The sequence below is a fragment of the Maniola hyperantus genome, chromosome 5 (assembly GCF_902806685.2).
Source record: "Maniola hyperantus chromosome 5, iAphHyp1.2, whole genome shotgun sequence".
NCBI lineage: Eukaryota > Metazoa > Arthropoda > Insecta > Lepidoptera > Nymphalidae > Maniola > Maniola hyperantus.
In genome coordinates, this window is record NC_048540.1 from 5750772 (window position 1) to 5769332 (window position 18561).

An 18561-nucleotide genomic window follows, 5' to 3' on the forward strand; every position below is an offset into this window, starting at 1 on the left:
TGCTATTGTATCGAGTAGAACATGAAATGAAAGAAGAAATCATACTAATTTCATAAATATATGTATTATACTATTAAAAATACTAAGTGACAGAAACCTAATTTTACTATAACGATTCAGCGTTTATTAAGATGATCGTAGTTGGGTTTTAGTTTTCAAATTTATCTTGTTACTTTTAACGAAGATCAATTTTTGATTCTATCTTTGTGGTCAACCAAAAATCATAGGGTAAATACTATCAAAATAACCGATTTCCCGAAGGTATACAGTGTAGAACATACATAGTGATGATCGCTGTGGAGCGCTAAAGTGGTGCAACCGTGGTTGTTATAAATAGTGTGTAGCGGCTGAAGAAGCACGTTAGTTACCCTTGTCAGAGCTGAAGTGAGTTAGTGATAACAATGCGTGGACTTCAAGTAAGTCGTCCTACAAGCAACTTATAGTGTGCCTTTCTAAAGGGTTGCTTTAGTGCCCATAACTAGGTTGATATTTTGCGAATTAGGTTTATACAATTTTTTAATAGGCTTATAATGCGACTGATAATAATTAAGTTATCGAAAACTGTGCGTAAATCGGTATGGATCAGATGGAATCAGTGTTTAGTATGGAGATTAAATTTCGGGAAAACGTCTTGATTTGATACCTACAATACAATTTTTGCAGATTTGTGTTTGGCAAAATGGCTTTGAAGTGACCTAGGGGACTGCACACCTACTGTACCTGTAAACCAATCAAAATTTAAATTTCAAAATTTATAAATGAATGGAAAATGTAGAAATTTTGCCGATAAGACAAATCTAAGTAATATAAGTAGTTTAATTCTTTTAAATATTCTTACCTATCTAACATAGAGCTTACCTACCTATCCTTTTCATCCAATTTCATCCCGGATATTAATCTTTTTTCATATTAATTTGGTTGCATCTATTACTGCTGTAGTGTTCGAAACACTCAAAGTTTTTTTTTTTTTAATTAGATAGGCATAACAGATTATGACATTAACTAAGTAATACAAGCCATGAATTAAAAAAAAAAGAGTCAGGCTCCAAAAAAAGTATGTGCAGAAGCAGTAATAGTAACGGACTTGTCACTATATAGAACTATAAACTAAAATGAAGCAAATTAAGTATTGGTGGCGGTAAAACATAAAATAAAGTTCAGAATGTAATTTGGATTAATTGAAGAAAAAATCTGATTTGATAACCCACATTGTTAAAAACAGGAAATGCGTTCTGAGTACCAGACAGGAAATGATTAGACAACCAATTTATACTTTAACTTTTCTTTCTTCAGGTTAACTTTGCCTGTTCGAATTATTGTTGCTAAACATGTTAAGTATTTTTACGTCGTACCTTATGAGACCACGATCTCAAGAAATGGTGAATTACGAAAATAGTCGTATACTGAGACCCGCTGAATTTGAAGTAAATCACTATTGGCACCTGATACCAACATGTGTACTACTCAGTAGTCTTTGATAATAATCAGGCACTTTGACTAATAGGAATTACAATTACCCATACAATTTCTTAAATAATTAACCCTAAATTATTCCTTAATTAAATTCAACATATACTACATATTATCATGTATTTCGACGACCTCCCTGGCGCAGTCGTGAGCGCTGTGGTCTTATTAGTAGGAGGTCCCGGGTTCGACTCCTGGCAGGGGTTTGGAATTTTATAATTTCTAAATTTCTGGTCTGGTCTGGTGGGAGGCTTCGGCCGTGGCTAGTTACCCACCCTACCGGCAAAGCCGTGCCGTCAAGCGATTTAGGGTACGGGTACGGGTTTAATAAAAACTGCCATATCCCTTATCATCTTAGACTGCATCATCACTTACCATCAGGTGAGATTGCAGTCAAGGGCTAACTTGTATCTGAATGAAAAAAAAAAACTTATACATATAACTTACTTATACATATAATCAACTTATAATAAAATATATTACCCGTCTGAGTTTGTTGTGGACTCTTCTCAAGGAATCCTCGTAACTTTAGTTTTAAGTTCACGTAATTAATTATCACCAGTTCCTTACCTATTTGAATAAATGATTTGACTTTGACTAATTCGACTATATTAACGTATAAACATTACGTCTTTTGATTTAGGTGCCGCTCTACATTAGGAATTACGTAAATCATTCATTAGGGAATGAAATTATGTCAGTCATTGTTACATCGTTTGTTTCAGTGCCATAACATAATGATAATTCAATATTACCTAACAGGCTTAACCGTAATATTTAAGAGATATCATTTTTCATTATTTGAGCAAGAAAATATTCACGCGATTTCGTTGTACTTATGTTACGAGTTTGGATATGCATGGGTGTCTAGAGTTGTACTTGTTCATCTAGTTCAAAACCAACTAGCTTAGCTAGATGGGGCCAGATGGAGTACTAATTTTGGGAGTTGGATTCAAAATTTGGATTGGTTTTTCAGCATTCATTTATTTCGGATCACCAGCTTCCACTCTCTTGCTAAGCGGCTTATTCTTGCTTATGACACAACGGTTCTTGGGATAATAATGCGATTCTTCTGCCACATAATATCACGTTCTAATGCATTGAAATACCTAACCTAACCTTATCATATTTTTCATTTGAACAAATGCAATATGTTTAGAAAATCCGCGTTTAACTGGAAAAATTCCATCAATTTAATCAAAACACTTCTAACATTACTCTAGATTCGAGGGCAAAAAATATACAGTTTAAAAAGAAATGTAAACAGCCTAACATTGTAGTGATATAACAACAGTTGCTTAAACAGAATACTGTTAATGTTCTTTTTTAACAAGCAATTAATTAGTATTTATTTATTGTATTGTACGAAAACTTTAGGGCAATTGTACACAACTTATTTCAGAACCTGTATTTTATATTTGCTTTATTACCTGATGAAAACCAACTTTTAGAATACACCTACGATATTCTCTAAATTTTAAGCAAATGTATGGTTTTGGCGCTCAGTTAACATCTCTTTTATAGATTTATTTAAATATAAATATAACCAATAATAATTAGTCACCATTTAAGTGAGAAAATTGTGGCTTACTAACCACTAAGCTACTATACGAACAACTTGAAAGTCACACTCCTGGAACAAGGTGAAATGGTAATTCACGCCAAAAATACCTCACTCTTTATCAAGCTCAGGTTCAGTCTGGCATGGAGCACTGGACGTACTGCTGCTACTTTGCGATAGCTTTGTCAAGTGGGTACCTGCCAACTTGATAGATTGCGATGCCCGAAGAATTGACGATCAATCTCTTACGCAGGTGAAATTGCTCAGCATAGTAGAACCGACGCAATGTCGCCAAGTTTATCGCTTTTTATTGGATACACTCTGGAACTCAGTGCTCAGGAACTTCACAATCTTGTTCCTGTCTTCACCATCCTACTACCGAACAGCGTTGTTTGCCATACGTTTTTATCCACGGTCGGCATCCAATCATACTCGCAATGAAACGTTTTTGCTTTAAAGTTTCTGATACAAATCGTAAATACGGAATTGCCCTTTCAACCTAAATACTTACCTCCAGGCTAGAGTAAATAAGCACATCACCTTCTAGGCAAACAGGCGTCCAACCTCGTCCTTGCTTTTTTATTAAGCATGGTTTTCGTCAAACGCAAACTCCAAATATTTATACCTGTTTGTTTTTCAGATTAATTTAGCAGTGTATACAGTTAACCTACATGTGTCAGGCGCACAATTTTTTTAAAATTTACAAGTCGTAACACTTACCTGATATCAGCGCTATTGAAGCGTAAACTACCGGAAACTATAGACTTACTTATCATTTTATTAAACGCTTCCTGCGTTTGTTTTAAGCTTTATTGTTCTTGATAAAGTAATATGTAAGATAGGTCGTCACACACTTGTTACATGCATTGTTGTGTCATGTCTCATGAATCATGTAACCTTGGTAAAAAATTGATACGTTTAAGAGTTTTTTTTGCTTTTCTGTATTTCAATTAGTCATTCTATTTATTGAATACTAGCTGATACCAGCGACTTCATCCGCATGGATTTAAGTTTTTAAAAATCCCGTGGGAACTCTTATATTTTCTGGAATAAAAAGTAGCCCCTGTCACTCTCCAGATCTTTAACTATGGTCTATGACTTCAACAAGAATTGAATAAGATCTTATTCGTTGCTCACGCCATAAAAAACGTAGTTTGGCTCTCATTTGAACATTCTCATTTGGAAAAACTCGATGAAATTTTTTAGACATGTTCTACAAACTAATTAATGCCTAAGCATTTACTTTTGTCAGATATCTATAAATACGTACACTTTCAAGGTTATACGGGCTCAAAACTTTGTAGTATGTAAAATGAACGTGTTTACAAAATTTCATCGAGTTTTATTCTAATGATATAATCAAACTATAGTCCGCGACAGGTCGAAATGGCAATCGGGGTATGAGGCGGGGGGACTGGGTTACTCACTGCCCGCACTGGGTTATCACGGGTGCTGTGCGGGTGTGCGGGCGTTTTCTCCCCGATTGCTATCTCGACCTTGGAGAGCACTGGGGAGCGGGCCAGGGAAACTTCTCTTAATGGACACATTTATGAATGGAAAATAATTATTTTACAGGTTTGCTTGTTGGCGGTGATGTGCGTCGCGGCTAAGGCGGGCTACATTAGTTACGCGAATTACGGAAGCTATCCTGGATACGCCGGCTATAGCGGGTACAGCGATTATGGTGGCCATAGTGAATATCACGTTAGTATATTTTTATATGGAAACTGGACAGTAATTTGATATGTCTATATATGTATCAAAGAGTATATATACTTAATTATAAAACAAAGAGCTGACTGACTGACTGATGTACCAACGCACAGCTCAAGCTACTGGACGGATCGGGCTGATAGGGGAATGCCAGGTGCACATAGTAAATTTGGCCCTTAGGTCACTTACACATCTTACCCGTGAAACTATCACTTTTTCACAATATTAATAATATGCTGGGCACTTTTGGGCCAAATGTCGGCATTCCCCTTTGGCACGGAGATAGCTATTATCACGGACTAGAGAAATAAGTTCTCTCCTCCGTTGGCTATATTGTAGACATCCGTCTATTCATAGAAAATAGACTATTTTTAACCGACTTCAAAAAAAGGAGGAGGTTCTCAATTCGTCGGAATCTTTTTTTTTTTTTTTTTTTTTTTTTTTTTTTTTATTTTTATGTATGTTCCCCGATAACTCGAAAACGCCTAGACCGATTTTGAAAATTATTTTTTTGTTTGAAAGGGTATACTTCAAAGTTGGTCCCATTTCAATTTGGTGAAGATCTGATGAATATCTTCGAAGATAGATACTGGAACTCCTCAACGGATAAGAGTAAATTGCTCGCGATCAGTATAATAGCTTAGTAAACAGTAGACTTTTAACCAGTCATAGCATAATTCCATGGGGCCACTAAAAATTGTGAAATAAAAATTTTTTACAAAAAAAATAAAAACCGACTTCGTTACACAAACACTAAAAATTGAAAAATAATTTAATTTATTACCGAATATATTATGTATACAAGAGTTAATATAGTTCCATAATAATATTTTTTGGGGTCGGTGCCAATGAGGTGCCATTGTGGAGTCCCATAAAAATATGAAGTCTAGACGATTCGCGCAGCTAAAGCTAATTGGCACCGGAACCAAAAAGTATTATTATGGAACTATATTAACTCTTGTATACATAATATATTCGGTAATAAATTAAATTATTTTTCAATTTTTAGTGTTTGTGTAACGAAGTCGGTTTTTATTTTTTTTGTAAAAATTTTTTTAGCTCGATCGAACCCAGTACCTCGTCATCTGCATTCGAATATGCCACTAGACGAAGATCAACAAGAAAAAGGTGAGGAGTCAGGTGCCTTCTTAGTAAGGCAAATTCATTATAATGTTTTTATTTATTGGTAATAATATAAAATTACTAGGTTGATTATTCAAATCTAACAAACTATGGCCGTAAAAGCAGCCATGGTAAAGACACCGTGACGTCCCGTTTACGAAACAACTCAAATATTACGTACGTATGTCATTTGTATAGTTACAAGAGTTTTCCGCTGCGACTACTATAATAAACTAATATTGCTTGAAGTAAGTAACAGCTTATTAATATCACATTTGGAATGGCTCTGCATAAGAACCAACTCGATGCATTAGACTCAGCTCAGTGGATTAGAATTCTAAGCCTCAAAGTTTGGAACATCAACGCAAAGTTGCCTGTCTATCGTATCCAGGATATATTTCGGAGAGAGTGCTCAAGAACTTTTCAACCTGGTTTCCTCCTTCACCATTCTACCACAAAACAGCGAGAAACACTGAACACTTGCATTCTTAGGTGGTCGACATCCAATCCCCTCACACGAAACGTTTTTGCTCAACGTTTTCTAATACGAACCGCTAAAGTGTGGATGCCCTCCCGCTGCGCGATTACGGTAGAATGACAGGATACAATGTCACGACGCAATCACCTCTGATTGGTGTTTGTCGCTTCGCTCACTATTGGCTACAAGGCTTGTTGAAACAAGAATAGGACAAATTAGCCAATCACAACAATTGAGATTGACTGAATTTCAGTCAATCTCAATTGTTGACTGAAATTTCAGTCAATCATTATTAATGATTGATGCAGGTTTTACGAAATCGACCCGCCGGTTTCCTTCTTTTCTGCCATGTACAATCTAATTCATTAAGGCAAGAGTGAACAGAACCGTCTAGGCAAGCTTATTTATTATTGCGTCGCACTAACTACGGTTCCCCTGTGAGGATCGTTGAAGTCTTTTGTATGATTATTACGTCATGAGTACACCCCGTTGATGTCTTTTGTACTACGAGTATGCCAAACATTTTTCTCATATTCTCATTTTCGTTTTTCTTGTTTTTTTTTTTTTTGTAGTAGGTATTAAAGATTTTCATATACCTTGAAAATTATATGCATTAGTTTGATTAAGAGTATGGTACTATACTATATACTATATTGACAAAATAACAACAACCACTGAATCCAATATTTTGTGAGACTTTGTAATAAGTTTATTTTTGTAGGACAAAGTTCGCTTTCTTGTATTTTTCAGGCGTACCCCAGGTATCTCATACGACTACTCGGTTAAGGACCCCACAACCGGTGATTTTAAAACCAAATGGGAAAACGCGCGTATGGAGATGTAGTAAAGGTAAACAAAATACTTATTGGTTTTGCTTTTTTTTGCATAGGCACCTATCAATTCCACTTATGAAATATTTAGACGTACAAGATCTAATTAGGTAAACTTAATACCCCTACCCTACTTACGAGATTCGATAGAATTATTGTGTAATACATAGGTATATAGTACGTGACAGGTTGCAAATGGCTTTGGGGAGGGTAACACCCAGCCACACCCAGTGTATTCTAACTTAACTATCATTCTTAGTTTTAGTTACGTTTGATCAACTCGACCTTAGCACCATTATCTGTAAAAGAAATTAGTTTTTATAACAGCTCTATTCTTTACAGGTGCCTACTCGGTTGCGGACCCTGACGGCACTCACGCGCATAGTGGGTACACAGCTGACAAGCACCATGGTTCAATTTGCGGTTTGTCAGCGAGTAGGCCACGCGTAACCACCCAACAAGTTTATAACAATAACTACCACACTAGTTATTACGGATACCACTAGACAGCGCTGCACATAAAAAGTTCCAACACCTACAAACAGATGGCAGGAGGAGGCAATGAAGCTGTGATATTGCGCGAGGGTGTAAATAATATTTCAAAATGAAAACTCAAAACAGTATGAAGTTGTATTATGTAGTGTTGACCTATATTAGTTAACATGTTTATAGACTTGTGAATAATTAATTTATTATTTTCGTAATTGAAGACGAAATAAACATTTTCGTTATAAGTTTAGTGCTTAGGTACTAGTTAATAATTTTATCCGAATTCACAGCTAGGTATAGGTATCTACTCAAATTCCTCTATTTTCAGATATTTTTGATTCTTTACGTTCTGATATTTGATTTTTTTAACAAATTATTAACAAATTATTAATAATTAATCACTTACCTACTCTACCTACTATACTCTATCCACGATTAAAGAAGTTAGTATAGCGCTCCTCATACAAATGACAGAGCCACGAAATCTCAGTGGGCATTAACTATTTTGAGACACCAACCAATCACAAAAGAATTGAATTTCAATGGTTTTTTTTTCTAAATTTCGAATGATTTTTTAAAACATGTTTGTGATGGGTTGGTGCCTCAAAATGATTAACGCCAACTGAGATTTTTGGCTGTCACATTTGTATGGGATCCCGTAACAGAGAGAGAGCGCTACTTACTACTAACTTTTTTCCCTGGGACCCGGGGACTAGAGTGTAGCGTCAGTAATACCAGATAATGGCAATACCTAGTGCCATTATGTTAAATACTTATATCAATTAGGCTTGGAAATATTATTAATAATAATATATTCTATAAAAAGGAAACGAAGAAGGAAACTCCTTCCTCACCTAATACATCATCGTTATGCGAAGAGCTCGAGCATGAAACATAATGGATTGGTTGATATAGCTAATAGAAGTATACCTACCCACTTAATAAATTTAACATAGTCTATCACTATAATTATGTAGATATGAATGGCTTTGGTAATGTTCAACGGATGACAGTTGTGATTATAGGTAGTACAGGTATATAAAATATCTCTCAAAAGTATATTCACGTATTTAGTCGACGTTAGCCCGACTAGTTTCGAACCCATCCGGGGTCCTTTCTCAAGACAGATATTGTTAATGTTGAGAGATATTTTAAACTCTAAATAGTACAGGTAGTACATTGAACCACCAAAATAACGCCACATTCTTAGAACAATGAATAATATCGATCCAGATCCCACGGAATTAAGAGAAAATAGAGAATCATGCGTTTCAATGTTTTTACGGGTACTGAGATACCTTGCATCCCGGAGACGGATAGGCTAATTTCTGTCCTGGAAAATGTAAAGTTCCCACGGGATTTTCAAAAACATCTGCCGGCATCGGCTTGTAATATTATAAATGCGAAAGTGTGTTTGTCTGTCTGCTAGCCTATTACGGCCCATCCGTTAAAGCGATTTTGAGAAAATTTGGTACAGAGATATCTTCCATCCCAGGAAAGCCCCTATTTATTCTAGAAAATCAAACGAAAATAAGTTTAAATGAGAAGGCTGGCTCAGCAAAACAAATAAACTTTCTAGTAGGAACCTATATGTCGTTGGTTTTGTCCTTTCGTACAAACTCTTTTGACATTATGACTTATTTGCTATTTTACTTATACAAAAGATTCATCATTTCAATTTGCCTATCCCAAAAAACGCCAACATGTTCGGTCCTCAGCCTTCCTATCCAGCCACTTCCCACCACCCTCTGTATATCGTAGATCCACTTGCTGGAGGGTGCTCCACACTAGGTCCACTTGTTCACAGTCTCCACTCTAGAATTTTCCGGCTCCACCGGCCATTGCTCCTATAAACATGTAAAAAGTAAAATTTTCATGAGAAGATTTAATAATAGTTTCAAGAATTTTATTGCCCACCTATCTCAATGGTCGGTAGTAATAATAAATGGTATGCTAATCTGAGCATGCATAACATTAATCGCATTCACTTTCGTCGATCTACATGGTTCGCGTTTAGAAATATCAACACGTACATTTACGGTAATTGATACTAAAATTTTATTCGAGGTTATACTTGTTACTTAAACCATAGCAGCTGCAAACTGATTTTATTAGAGCTTTATTTTATACTAGCGGCCCGCCCCGGCTTCGTACGTAGCTTATTACAAATTTCGCTGGGATCTCTAATTTTTTGAAAATAAAATATAGCCTATACCACTCAGGAATAATGTAGCTTTCTACTAGTGCAAAGAATTTTCAAAAATCAGTTCAGTAGAGTCAGAGATTACTTCCTACAAACAAACTTACAAACTTCTTTTTAATATTAGTATAGACAGAGCAACATAGTGCGACATTGCGGCATGCTACAGGGCCCTATGATAGAATAATTTAAAATTTAGCAAGAATCCTCCGATGTTGTCTCGTCATTAATAGATTGCTGCATTCCGCTAAAGTGCATTTTTTTTCATTAACAGCATGCCACATTGTTACCGCTATAAATAATCGATTGCTGACTTGATTTCAAAGCAACTTGATTTTAGCCATTTTGGCACTTTTAGCTGCAATAAGCGTCATGTGAGCGTACTCGGAACTAAATGTTAGTGATAAGACATCTATCACTATTTTACGAAAACTGTGCATCTATCAACATATTGTCAACACTAATTCCCGCTCGGTGGGGCGCTTCGAATGGGCACAAAAAATGGTCATTTTGCATACCATTTCCAGCGTTTATTGTTAAGTATGTCCATTTCAGTATCTCCCACCTGGAGAAAAAAATATCAGTCAATTTTTCTTTCTATTTGTACAGATTGTAAGAGTATAAAATTATAGTTTAGTAGGTAGAGCCTGACCAGAAAAATAAAATCCTACCTCGGCATATTGCGGAAAACCCGTAGAACTAATTTATACAAGACCATAATATTATATACCTACTTAGTGACAGTACAGTACAGAGCAAGTTTTTGTATTTCTGATCAGTATTTCATTAAATAAACTCACTGTTAAACTAATTATTATTATTGCGTTCATACATTTAAAAAGTTCTTTAATAATGCACTAACATAAAGATTTAAATCATACTAGATAATTGTACTTATCGCATTTAAGATTTAAGGAAATTCAGTCTAATCTTCGTCCGGGGTGCAACTGCCTATTGTAAGCACGGCTCTAAATAATAGTCCGCGTAATTAACGCATGCGCATCCGAACTAGGGTTGCAAGATTTTGGCGAATTTATGGACATTCTTTTTTCAATAAATTTTTGGTTAAAACAAGAATAAAAGTCAAAAATAGAAGAAAACGTAAGACGTAAAACATCCATTTTAGAAGAATTTTTTCATCACTCAGCACACTTTAACAGGAGCTATGCTTTGAAACTGGATATATTGTAAACTGTTTTAAGGCTATATGAGTACCTGTAATACGCAACAGATCAGGATGGCAATCGGGGTATAAGGCGGGTGTGCGACGCGTCCCCACCTCGATTGCCATCTCGGCCTGTCGCGAACTATTGATACTTTTGTCTTTAAAGATGTACCTAACTAAAATAAATTATTTAGGCAGTTAAATACTTGGATAAGACAAATTATCTCCTGCATTTAGTTTCTGTCCATCCATCATAAACCCTTGTTTATGTTGGATGAACAGAAACTATGAGCACTTGGATGGACTCGTACTTGCCTGCGGTTTCATCCGCGATACATAATATACACATGACTTATAGCCTATGTAGCTATCTATCAATGAAAAAAAATTCAGAATCGAAATTGGAATTTTCCTGAAATCCTGAAAATCAGCTGCCGAAAATCAAACGACAGGTAGACATAATATCAAAAGAGTCGCAGAGAGTTTCTGGACACGAGCTACACAGGAACATTATTGTGGAAGTCCTTCCAAAATACCTAATCATATCCAACAGTCCCATCAGCAAACTGAAGTGGCAGTGGGCAGGTCATGCCTGTCATAAGGGCGATGGCCGTTGACTGGAACCAAAAAGTCCTAGAAAATGGACTGACGATAATATAAAAAGGTGGCAAAAAAGCAGCTGGATGAGGAAAGCTGAGCACAAGGTGTGGTGTCGCTCACTAGGTAAGGCCTATGATGTTCAGCAGTGGATGATGATGAAATCCAACAGGGGGCATCCATGGAGTGTCACTATTATAAAGAAGAAATTACACATAGCGACTCAAATCAAAAAAATATTTGAATGGAAAAATCTTTGTTCTTTCAAAATATGATTATATGGCTTCCCTAATCCTAGGTAAATGACAGCATTTATTAAGTGTGCGTCTGCGCATACGCATATCACCGGTATGATAGTGTGCGTTTATAAATAGGTAAGTGATGAACATTGCATGCCGTCTTCGCGTAGCTTCAACCTTGGATATGGACAGATTGATACTAGTTTTTGTTGAGAAATAAAAAGTATAGAAATTAGTGAATGACGTCAAACTCAACAGTGCTTTTGACCGCGTAGTGGATTTGTGATTATGGCTAAATTACTAACTGTGTTGGTGAGTTTATTTTATTATTTTTAGTAGGTACAGAGTGATTTATCATTTATTTACTTACCTACTTTAAAACTTTAATTTCCTGAAATTCTAATTTAATCAGTCATTTGTTTTTTGTAAACTCAATTTTATCCCTTCGTAAAGGATCTAGGTTCCCGAAGTTTTATTAATATTATCATGATTATTTTGTGTTCATCCAAAAGCAATCTCCATAAAACTAATAAAAAGTTAAGTTACTAATTGTTTGCAGTCGTACTGAAATTTAAGTACCTTTATTAAGTAATTAAACTACAATAAATGACGCTAACTTTTCCTTTCAGGTAATTATAGTGAAAGTTTTACTTTCAAACGGGCAAGAAGACCACTTTATTGACAAGCCTACAGGATATCTGCACCCTAATGAAGTGAGTACACGCCCACATATCCATTGAAATAAAACATATCCAATAAAATATTAACTTAATAATTAAAATGGATAACGAAATAATACAGCCACACAGTTAAAACTTAAAATTTAGAATTTTGATAATTTTAAGAAAGTCCTTAAATGAAATGGGTTTAAGTTTAAGGTATAGAAAAAATAATTGATTTGTATATCGTTGTACGGCTGAATTTAGAGCACCACAAAACTTAGTACATTTAGGGTATTTGTCTATAAGGCATCATGCCTGTCTTAATTGGCACTAAATTGTCTGAGTAGTTAATATAATTGTAGGTATCCATTTCAAGGGTTGATATAAGAGTTTATAAATTTATCAGAATTTAATTATAAAATATAAATAAAACATGATATTATTTTTATACGCAATTAACGTGTTCTGATTACTATAATGATCACAATCATGAATTTGAAATAAAATAATATAATCTGAACCAGTAAATTGGCTTATTATGTCACATACAATATTAATGGAAACTGGTTCATTTGGTGTACTTTTACCTACTTAAAACGGGTTTTGAGATTATGGGGAAATGTGGAGCGAAGTCAATACAGGACCATTACATGTCGACACTGTTTCACTTTCGATATTTGCGTACTTGGAACATAACAAGTGTTTCGTCAACTAACTTGAATAAATCTTTTCTAAGCTTTTATGCCATTAAGGTAATTTACATAACATAATATGCCCACTGAATTCACTAGAGTGACTTCATCTGCGAACTTGTGAATATATTTTAATTTTTGGACAGCAACTGCATACAAAACTAATTCTACACAAAGACGCAATACTTGCTGGACATGCAGGTAGAGTCAGACTAAGGAATTCAAAATAGTTCAATTATTAAATTATGAAAAGTGCATAGGTTCTTAATACTCGTAAATTGTACAATTTTGATTGAAATATGCGTAATATTATGATAAACAAATATAATAATCTCTTTTCATGATCAAAGTTACGAAATGAAAGTTCGGATAAATTGTATGGAAATTTTCTATAACATGTTAACCGGCCGTTAAAAATGCGCAATGTCAGCTGTAAGTCATTATTGACATAACAAATCCTTGACTTACTTAAATACAGTTTAAATACATTTAAGTAATGTAAAAGTGTAGGTACTAAGCAATCATGCAAAACTAAATCTAAATATATATAAAAAGAAAAAGTGACTGACTGACTGACTGACTGATCTATCAACGCACAGCTCAAACTACTGGACGGATCGGGCTGAAATTTGGCATGCAGATAGATAAATTAGATAGCTATTATGACGTAGGCATCCGCTAAGAAAGGATTTTCGAAAATTCAACCCCTAAGGGGGTGAAATAGGGGTTTGAAATTTGTGTAGTCTACGCGGACGAAGTCGCGAGCATAAGCTAGTTTTAATGTATAAAAGAATTTTTTGTTAGTTTCATCTTAACGTCTTTTATTGGAAGTTGAAAAAAATACTTATAATAATAGAAATCAAAATATGAAATACTCAAACATTGTGTGCAGTAACTGAGAGGCTGAGTGTTTACTGTATTTTGAATTATTATCAAAGGAAAACAAACGAATATTTAATATGATAAAATAAAATATTGAGTAGAGTAAATACTAAGTATAAAGATTTGTTTATGCACGATAATGAACTATTGCTAATTATTCAGTTTTTAAACAGGAATCAGACTACATTATAACAAATAAATTCCTGACTATTAAATACAAAACGAACACACACGGAAGCAATTGAAAGTGAACGATCAGTCATTGACATTGATGTGAAGCGCGAGCGTACACTACTCGCTCATCTTGAACTTGAGAAGATAGTTGCGAGCGAGTGGCATTTACTGCTTCTGTTTACAAACATAATACCAAACGACCTGTTACATCACAGACTTTTAATTTGGTTCATTTAAAAGATGTTTTTCATTCAACGCGTATTTTTTCGCGTTTTTATTTCAATGCTGCCTTGAATCGTGACTCATTTGGACTTCTAATAAATACCTAATTGATGCGTACTGACTCTCAATTAATTATCATGAAAGTTTTAACTGGTTAATTCATCAATGTCATGCAAGCAATAAAATAGGCACATAAAATTTAGTAGCTTGTAAAAAAGTGCAAGTATGTATTCAAGAAGCGTATCGTAAACGAAAGTGAAGCGATGAAAGTATGCTATTAGATAGACGATCTGACATCTGTTCTCTCACGTCTTTTCGAGTTGATTACACAAGTTGCATTCCAACTTTATGGAAACTATTAAAAACTTCATTGATTATTCTGAATGCTAAAGTATAAACAGCAGACATGCAACCAATTGTCACAATGAGTAAAATACGGAGTCAATGCACGCGAGCTATCATTTCATACATTCCTCACTTGGTTTTTCCAATGCAGAACATCAACTTAATTGGGGGGCGCATAGAAATTAACGAATGTATATGACACCCAGCAATAATAACTATTTTAAAATCATTTCAGGAAAATCCAAATTATTCATATGGCTACGGAGTATCTGATAGCCACACCGGTGACATTAAGACAGTTTGGGAAGCTAAAAAAGGTGACACCGTAAAAGGTAAAGAATAAAATATTTTTTAATGATTAAATTGTTAGTACTTACTTATTTCTGTGCTGGTATGACGAAACCACTGACCACCACCTAGGTTGAATTCTCTGTGGACGAAACACTGGTCAAATGAATCATAGAGAATAGAGGCTTTCCGCACACCTTCTTTGCCTCTTGGTGAAGAAGGTATGTGGAAGCCCTTACAAGAAATATCTGTTCAGCAGTGGATGTTTATTGGTTGATGACTATAACAGCGGTTATAGTAGTTTTATCGATATCTCAAAAATAATAAGAATTTTGTAACTATTACAGGTCATTACAGTGTTATAGAACCAGATGGTTCTATGCGATCTGTAGAGTACTCTGCTGGTCCGAATACTGGATTTGCCGCAACAGTCAATAGAGATGATTTACAAGCTCGACCGATGGATGAAGAAGATGTAATGGAAGAGAAAGCACTAAGAGACTATGATAGAAACTATGACTTTTCAGAAGATGCTGATTTTGAAAGTTCTTATAAATCGATCGACAGGAAACGACAAAGACATCCATATGAATCATACGAGTCATTCAAGGATTACTCATTATCGAAACGACCAAAATATCCAATAGATATGGAACCTAGTGAATATACGCATAGTTTTAATATTGAACATAATCGAGATGATCTTAATGCTGAGGCCAGTGGGCATAGCCATGTTGGAGTTAGTTTTGATCCTAATTGCAATAATAAAAGTAAAAAACAGAAATACAAACATTACAATGGAGGTGACTTAGATTTTCGAAAGCAAAAGTACCCATCTTTAACATCTGATTCGTATAATAATGATTACGATAAATATGTAAGTGATGCGTCTAACGTTGAAATGGAAAAACTAATTCACATGTATAAGCAAAATGACCGATACAAGCCCTATAAGCCTGAAGAATCAAATGGTTGGCCATCAATGAAAAATAGTTACCCAGGATTGTCGGATATTCCTCATTCAGAAGATTCTTATTCCGATTATTTACCTCCAAGACCTAAGAAAAAACATAAGCCCCCCAAAAACCAAGAACTTTACGAGTCAGATGATTTAGATGATTATGTTTTAGTCCCCAAAAAGAAGCTTAAAAAACCCCCTCGGGTTATAGAGCCATATCATCCAGACTCTGATGAAGAATTTGATGAAACTTATGAAGATGAGCGCTACAACAAACCACCAAGAGGTACTCGTACAGAAGTAATACGTAAAGTCGTAAAGAAAAAAAAGCCTATATTAAATATTTTAGATATATTTGATATTTAAGATGTAAATACAAACTAGAATAGATATTGTAAAGACTGGCATTATTTAATTATTGTTTTTTTACAAGTTAAGATTTATTATAATAACTTTTACTGTAATTTGAGGAATTTACTGATTGAAGACTGTGATTTACTTGAGTCAAAGGATGAAATGCCCTTTCATAAAAAAGCCCCGCGTCAATCAATATAATTTAGATATAAGTAGTATGATAAGACGTGAATAGCAGGTCAACTAAAATATGCATTTAGTTTCTTCGAAATACGCATTTAGTTTTTTATGAGATTCGTGTAACTTCAAGTTCGCATATTTTGCATTTAGGATGTAAATAAGTAGGAATACTAATAAAGAGAGAGCTCTTAGTTAATAAAAGTACTATGTTAAAATTATTGTATCTTACAATATTTTTCCTTTTTTACAACATAAATGCAATGTTGCATCTTTAGATTTGTGGTGGCTATCTTGGTTTTTAGTTTATGTGAAACGTAATGCATATTTGTAATCTTCTATATTTCACGTCCTATCGTATAATCGTATCGTATAAATTATTTTGATTGACGTCGGGTTATTTTTTAACTTTCTCTTTTTGTTAGATTTTATTTATATTTCTTTTTGCTAATTTGTTATTTGTTATTATTTATAAAAGTTACTACATTTTTCAAAATAAAAAAAAATGTTTCTAATGATCTTAATTTCGAATTATTTATAACTTGCTGACTTGATTTATTTGTTTTGTCAAAGTCACAAGTTTGTTTTGAGCCATATATCATGTCGATCACATTGCTTGTAGAAACCATTGCAAGAGTACCTACTTGTTTCCGCTCTACATTCATAAGCTATTTCAACATGGTAACCTAAGCAACTAACAGATATCAAAATATTCCCCCTTCCCCGTGGTTCACAAGACTCTAACTCCTTGTCTCTAATATGAAATTAATCATCACTTAATTCCTTAGGCACATAATAACGAAAGTGTGTTAATCAGCTGACCACCTGTTATTAAGAAGAGTAACAGATTGTATTTTAATTATGCAATTGTTTCTCCGCAGTGTAATTATACTATTTGACGAGGCTGTATCAGTTATAGGCGCTTGCGCAAGCTGTCTTACAATGATAGTGAAAGTAATGAAACTGGAGCGAACGGGAGTGTAGGCCACGTATTACCTCACAAGGACGTTTAGATCATGGTATATTGATATTCTTATCTATATCTAAATACTTGTTTATCTCCCCGGTTTCACTCTGGTGAAATTTGATATGTTATAAATAATTACATATAACATCATCATCATCATGATCAACCCATCACCGGCTCACTACAGAGCACGGGTCTCCTCTCATAGTGGGAAGGGTTTTGGCCATAGTCTACCACGCTGGCTTTGTGCGGATTGGTAGACTTCACACACCTTTGAGAACATTATGGAGAACTCTCAGGCATGCAGGTTTCCTCACGATGTTTTCCTTCACCGTTAAAGCAAGTGATATTTAATTATTAAAAACACACATAGCTCCGAAAGTTAGAGGTGCGTGCCCGGGATCGAACCCCCGACCTCCGATCAGAAGGCGGACTCCTCCGACTAGGCTATCACAGCTTTTAACACACACATATCACATATAACATAGCTTATGCCAATCTGGAATAATACAACTTTCAAATGGTAAAATAAAAGTCGGATGAGAAGATTCAGAATTATACCTCCTACATCCAAACTTACAATCTTTACCAAGAGGTAAAGATTATAAAGATATAATATTATTAGTGTACAGAAATAGCTAAACATAAAACTGACTGGACTTTTCGGAAAAAAGTTTATGTTTTTGCCTGAATATGGATTAGGTGATGGCAGTTGCTTGTCAAAAAAACTAAAATATACCTAACTATGGAGGAACCCAGTTGAACAAGCTAACCATTAAGTAAACCAAACGAGGCAATTCAAGTTGCAAACAATAATGGTTTGAAACTTATCTAGAGTGCAAAAAGAGAGATAATATATCTTATATTAATGTACTACAATAATAGTTTCCAATTGAAAAATGTGACAGATAAGGCGTATGTGGTCCAAATTGGGTGTCTCACGACCGAATGTTTTATTCAATGTACACATGTGTTCGTG

The 18561-nt window shown here is 34.7% G+C and overlaps 1 protein-coding gene and 1 long non-coding RNA gene across 2 annotated transcripts; both read left to right on the top strand.

Annotated features, from left to right (window-relative positions):
* The first annotated feature begins 367 nt into the window (after nucleotides 1-367).
* LOC117982333 (uncharacterized) lies at nucleotides 368-7165 on the top strand. The gene is made up of 3 exons (XR_004673490.2): nucleotides 368-416; nucleotides 4604-4732; nucleotides 7092-7165. It is a non-coding gene; the product is annotated as an uncharacterized lncRNA (long non-coding RNA).
* A 4865-nt stretch (nucleotides 7166-12030) lies between these two features.
* On the top strand, nucleotides 12031-17145 carry LOC117982296 (uncharacterized). The gene is made up of 4 exons (XM_034968634.2): nucleotides 12031-12173; nucleotides 12491-12574; nucleotides 15074-15170; nucleotides 15474-17145. The coding sequence occupies exons 1-4, from the start codon at nucleotides 12150-12152 to the stop codon at nucleotides 16448-16450; spliced, it is 1182 nt and encodes a 393-aa protein (XP_034824525.1). The 5' UTR covers nucleotides 12031-12149; the 3' UTR covers nucleotides 16451-17145.
* Nucleotides 17146-18561: the final 1416 nt, after the last annotated feature.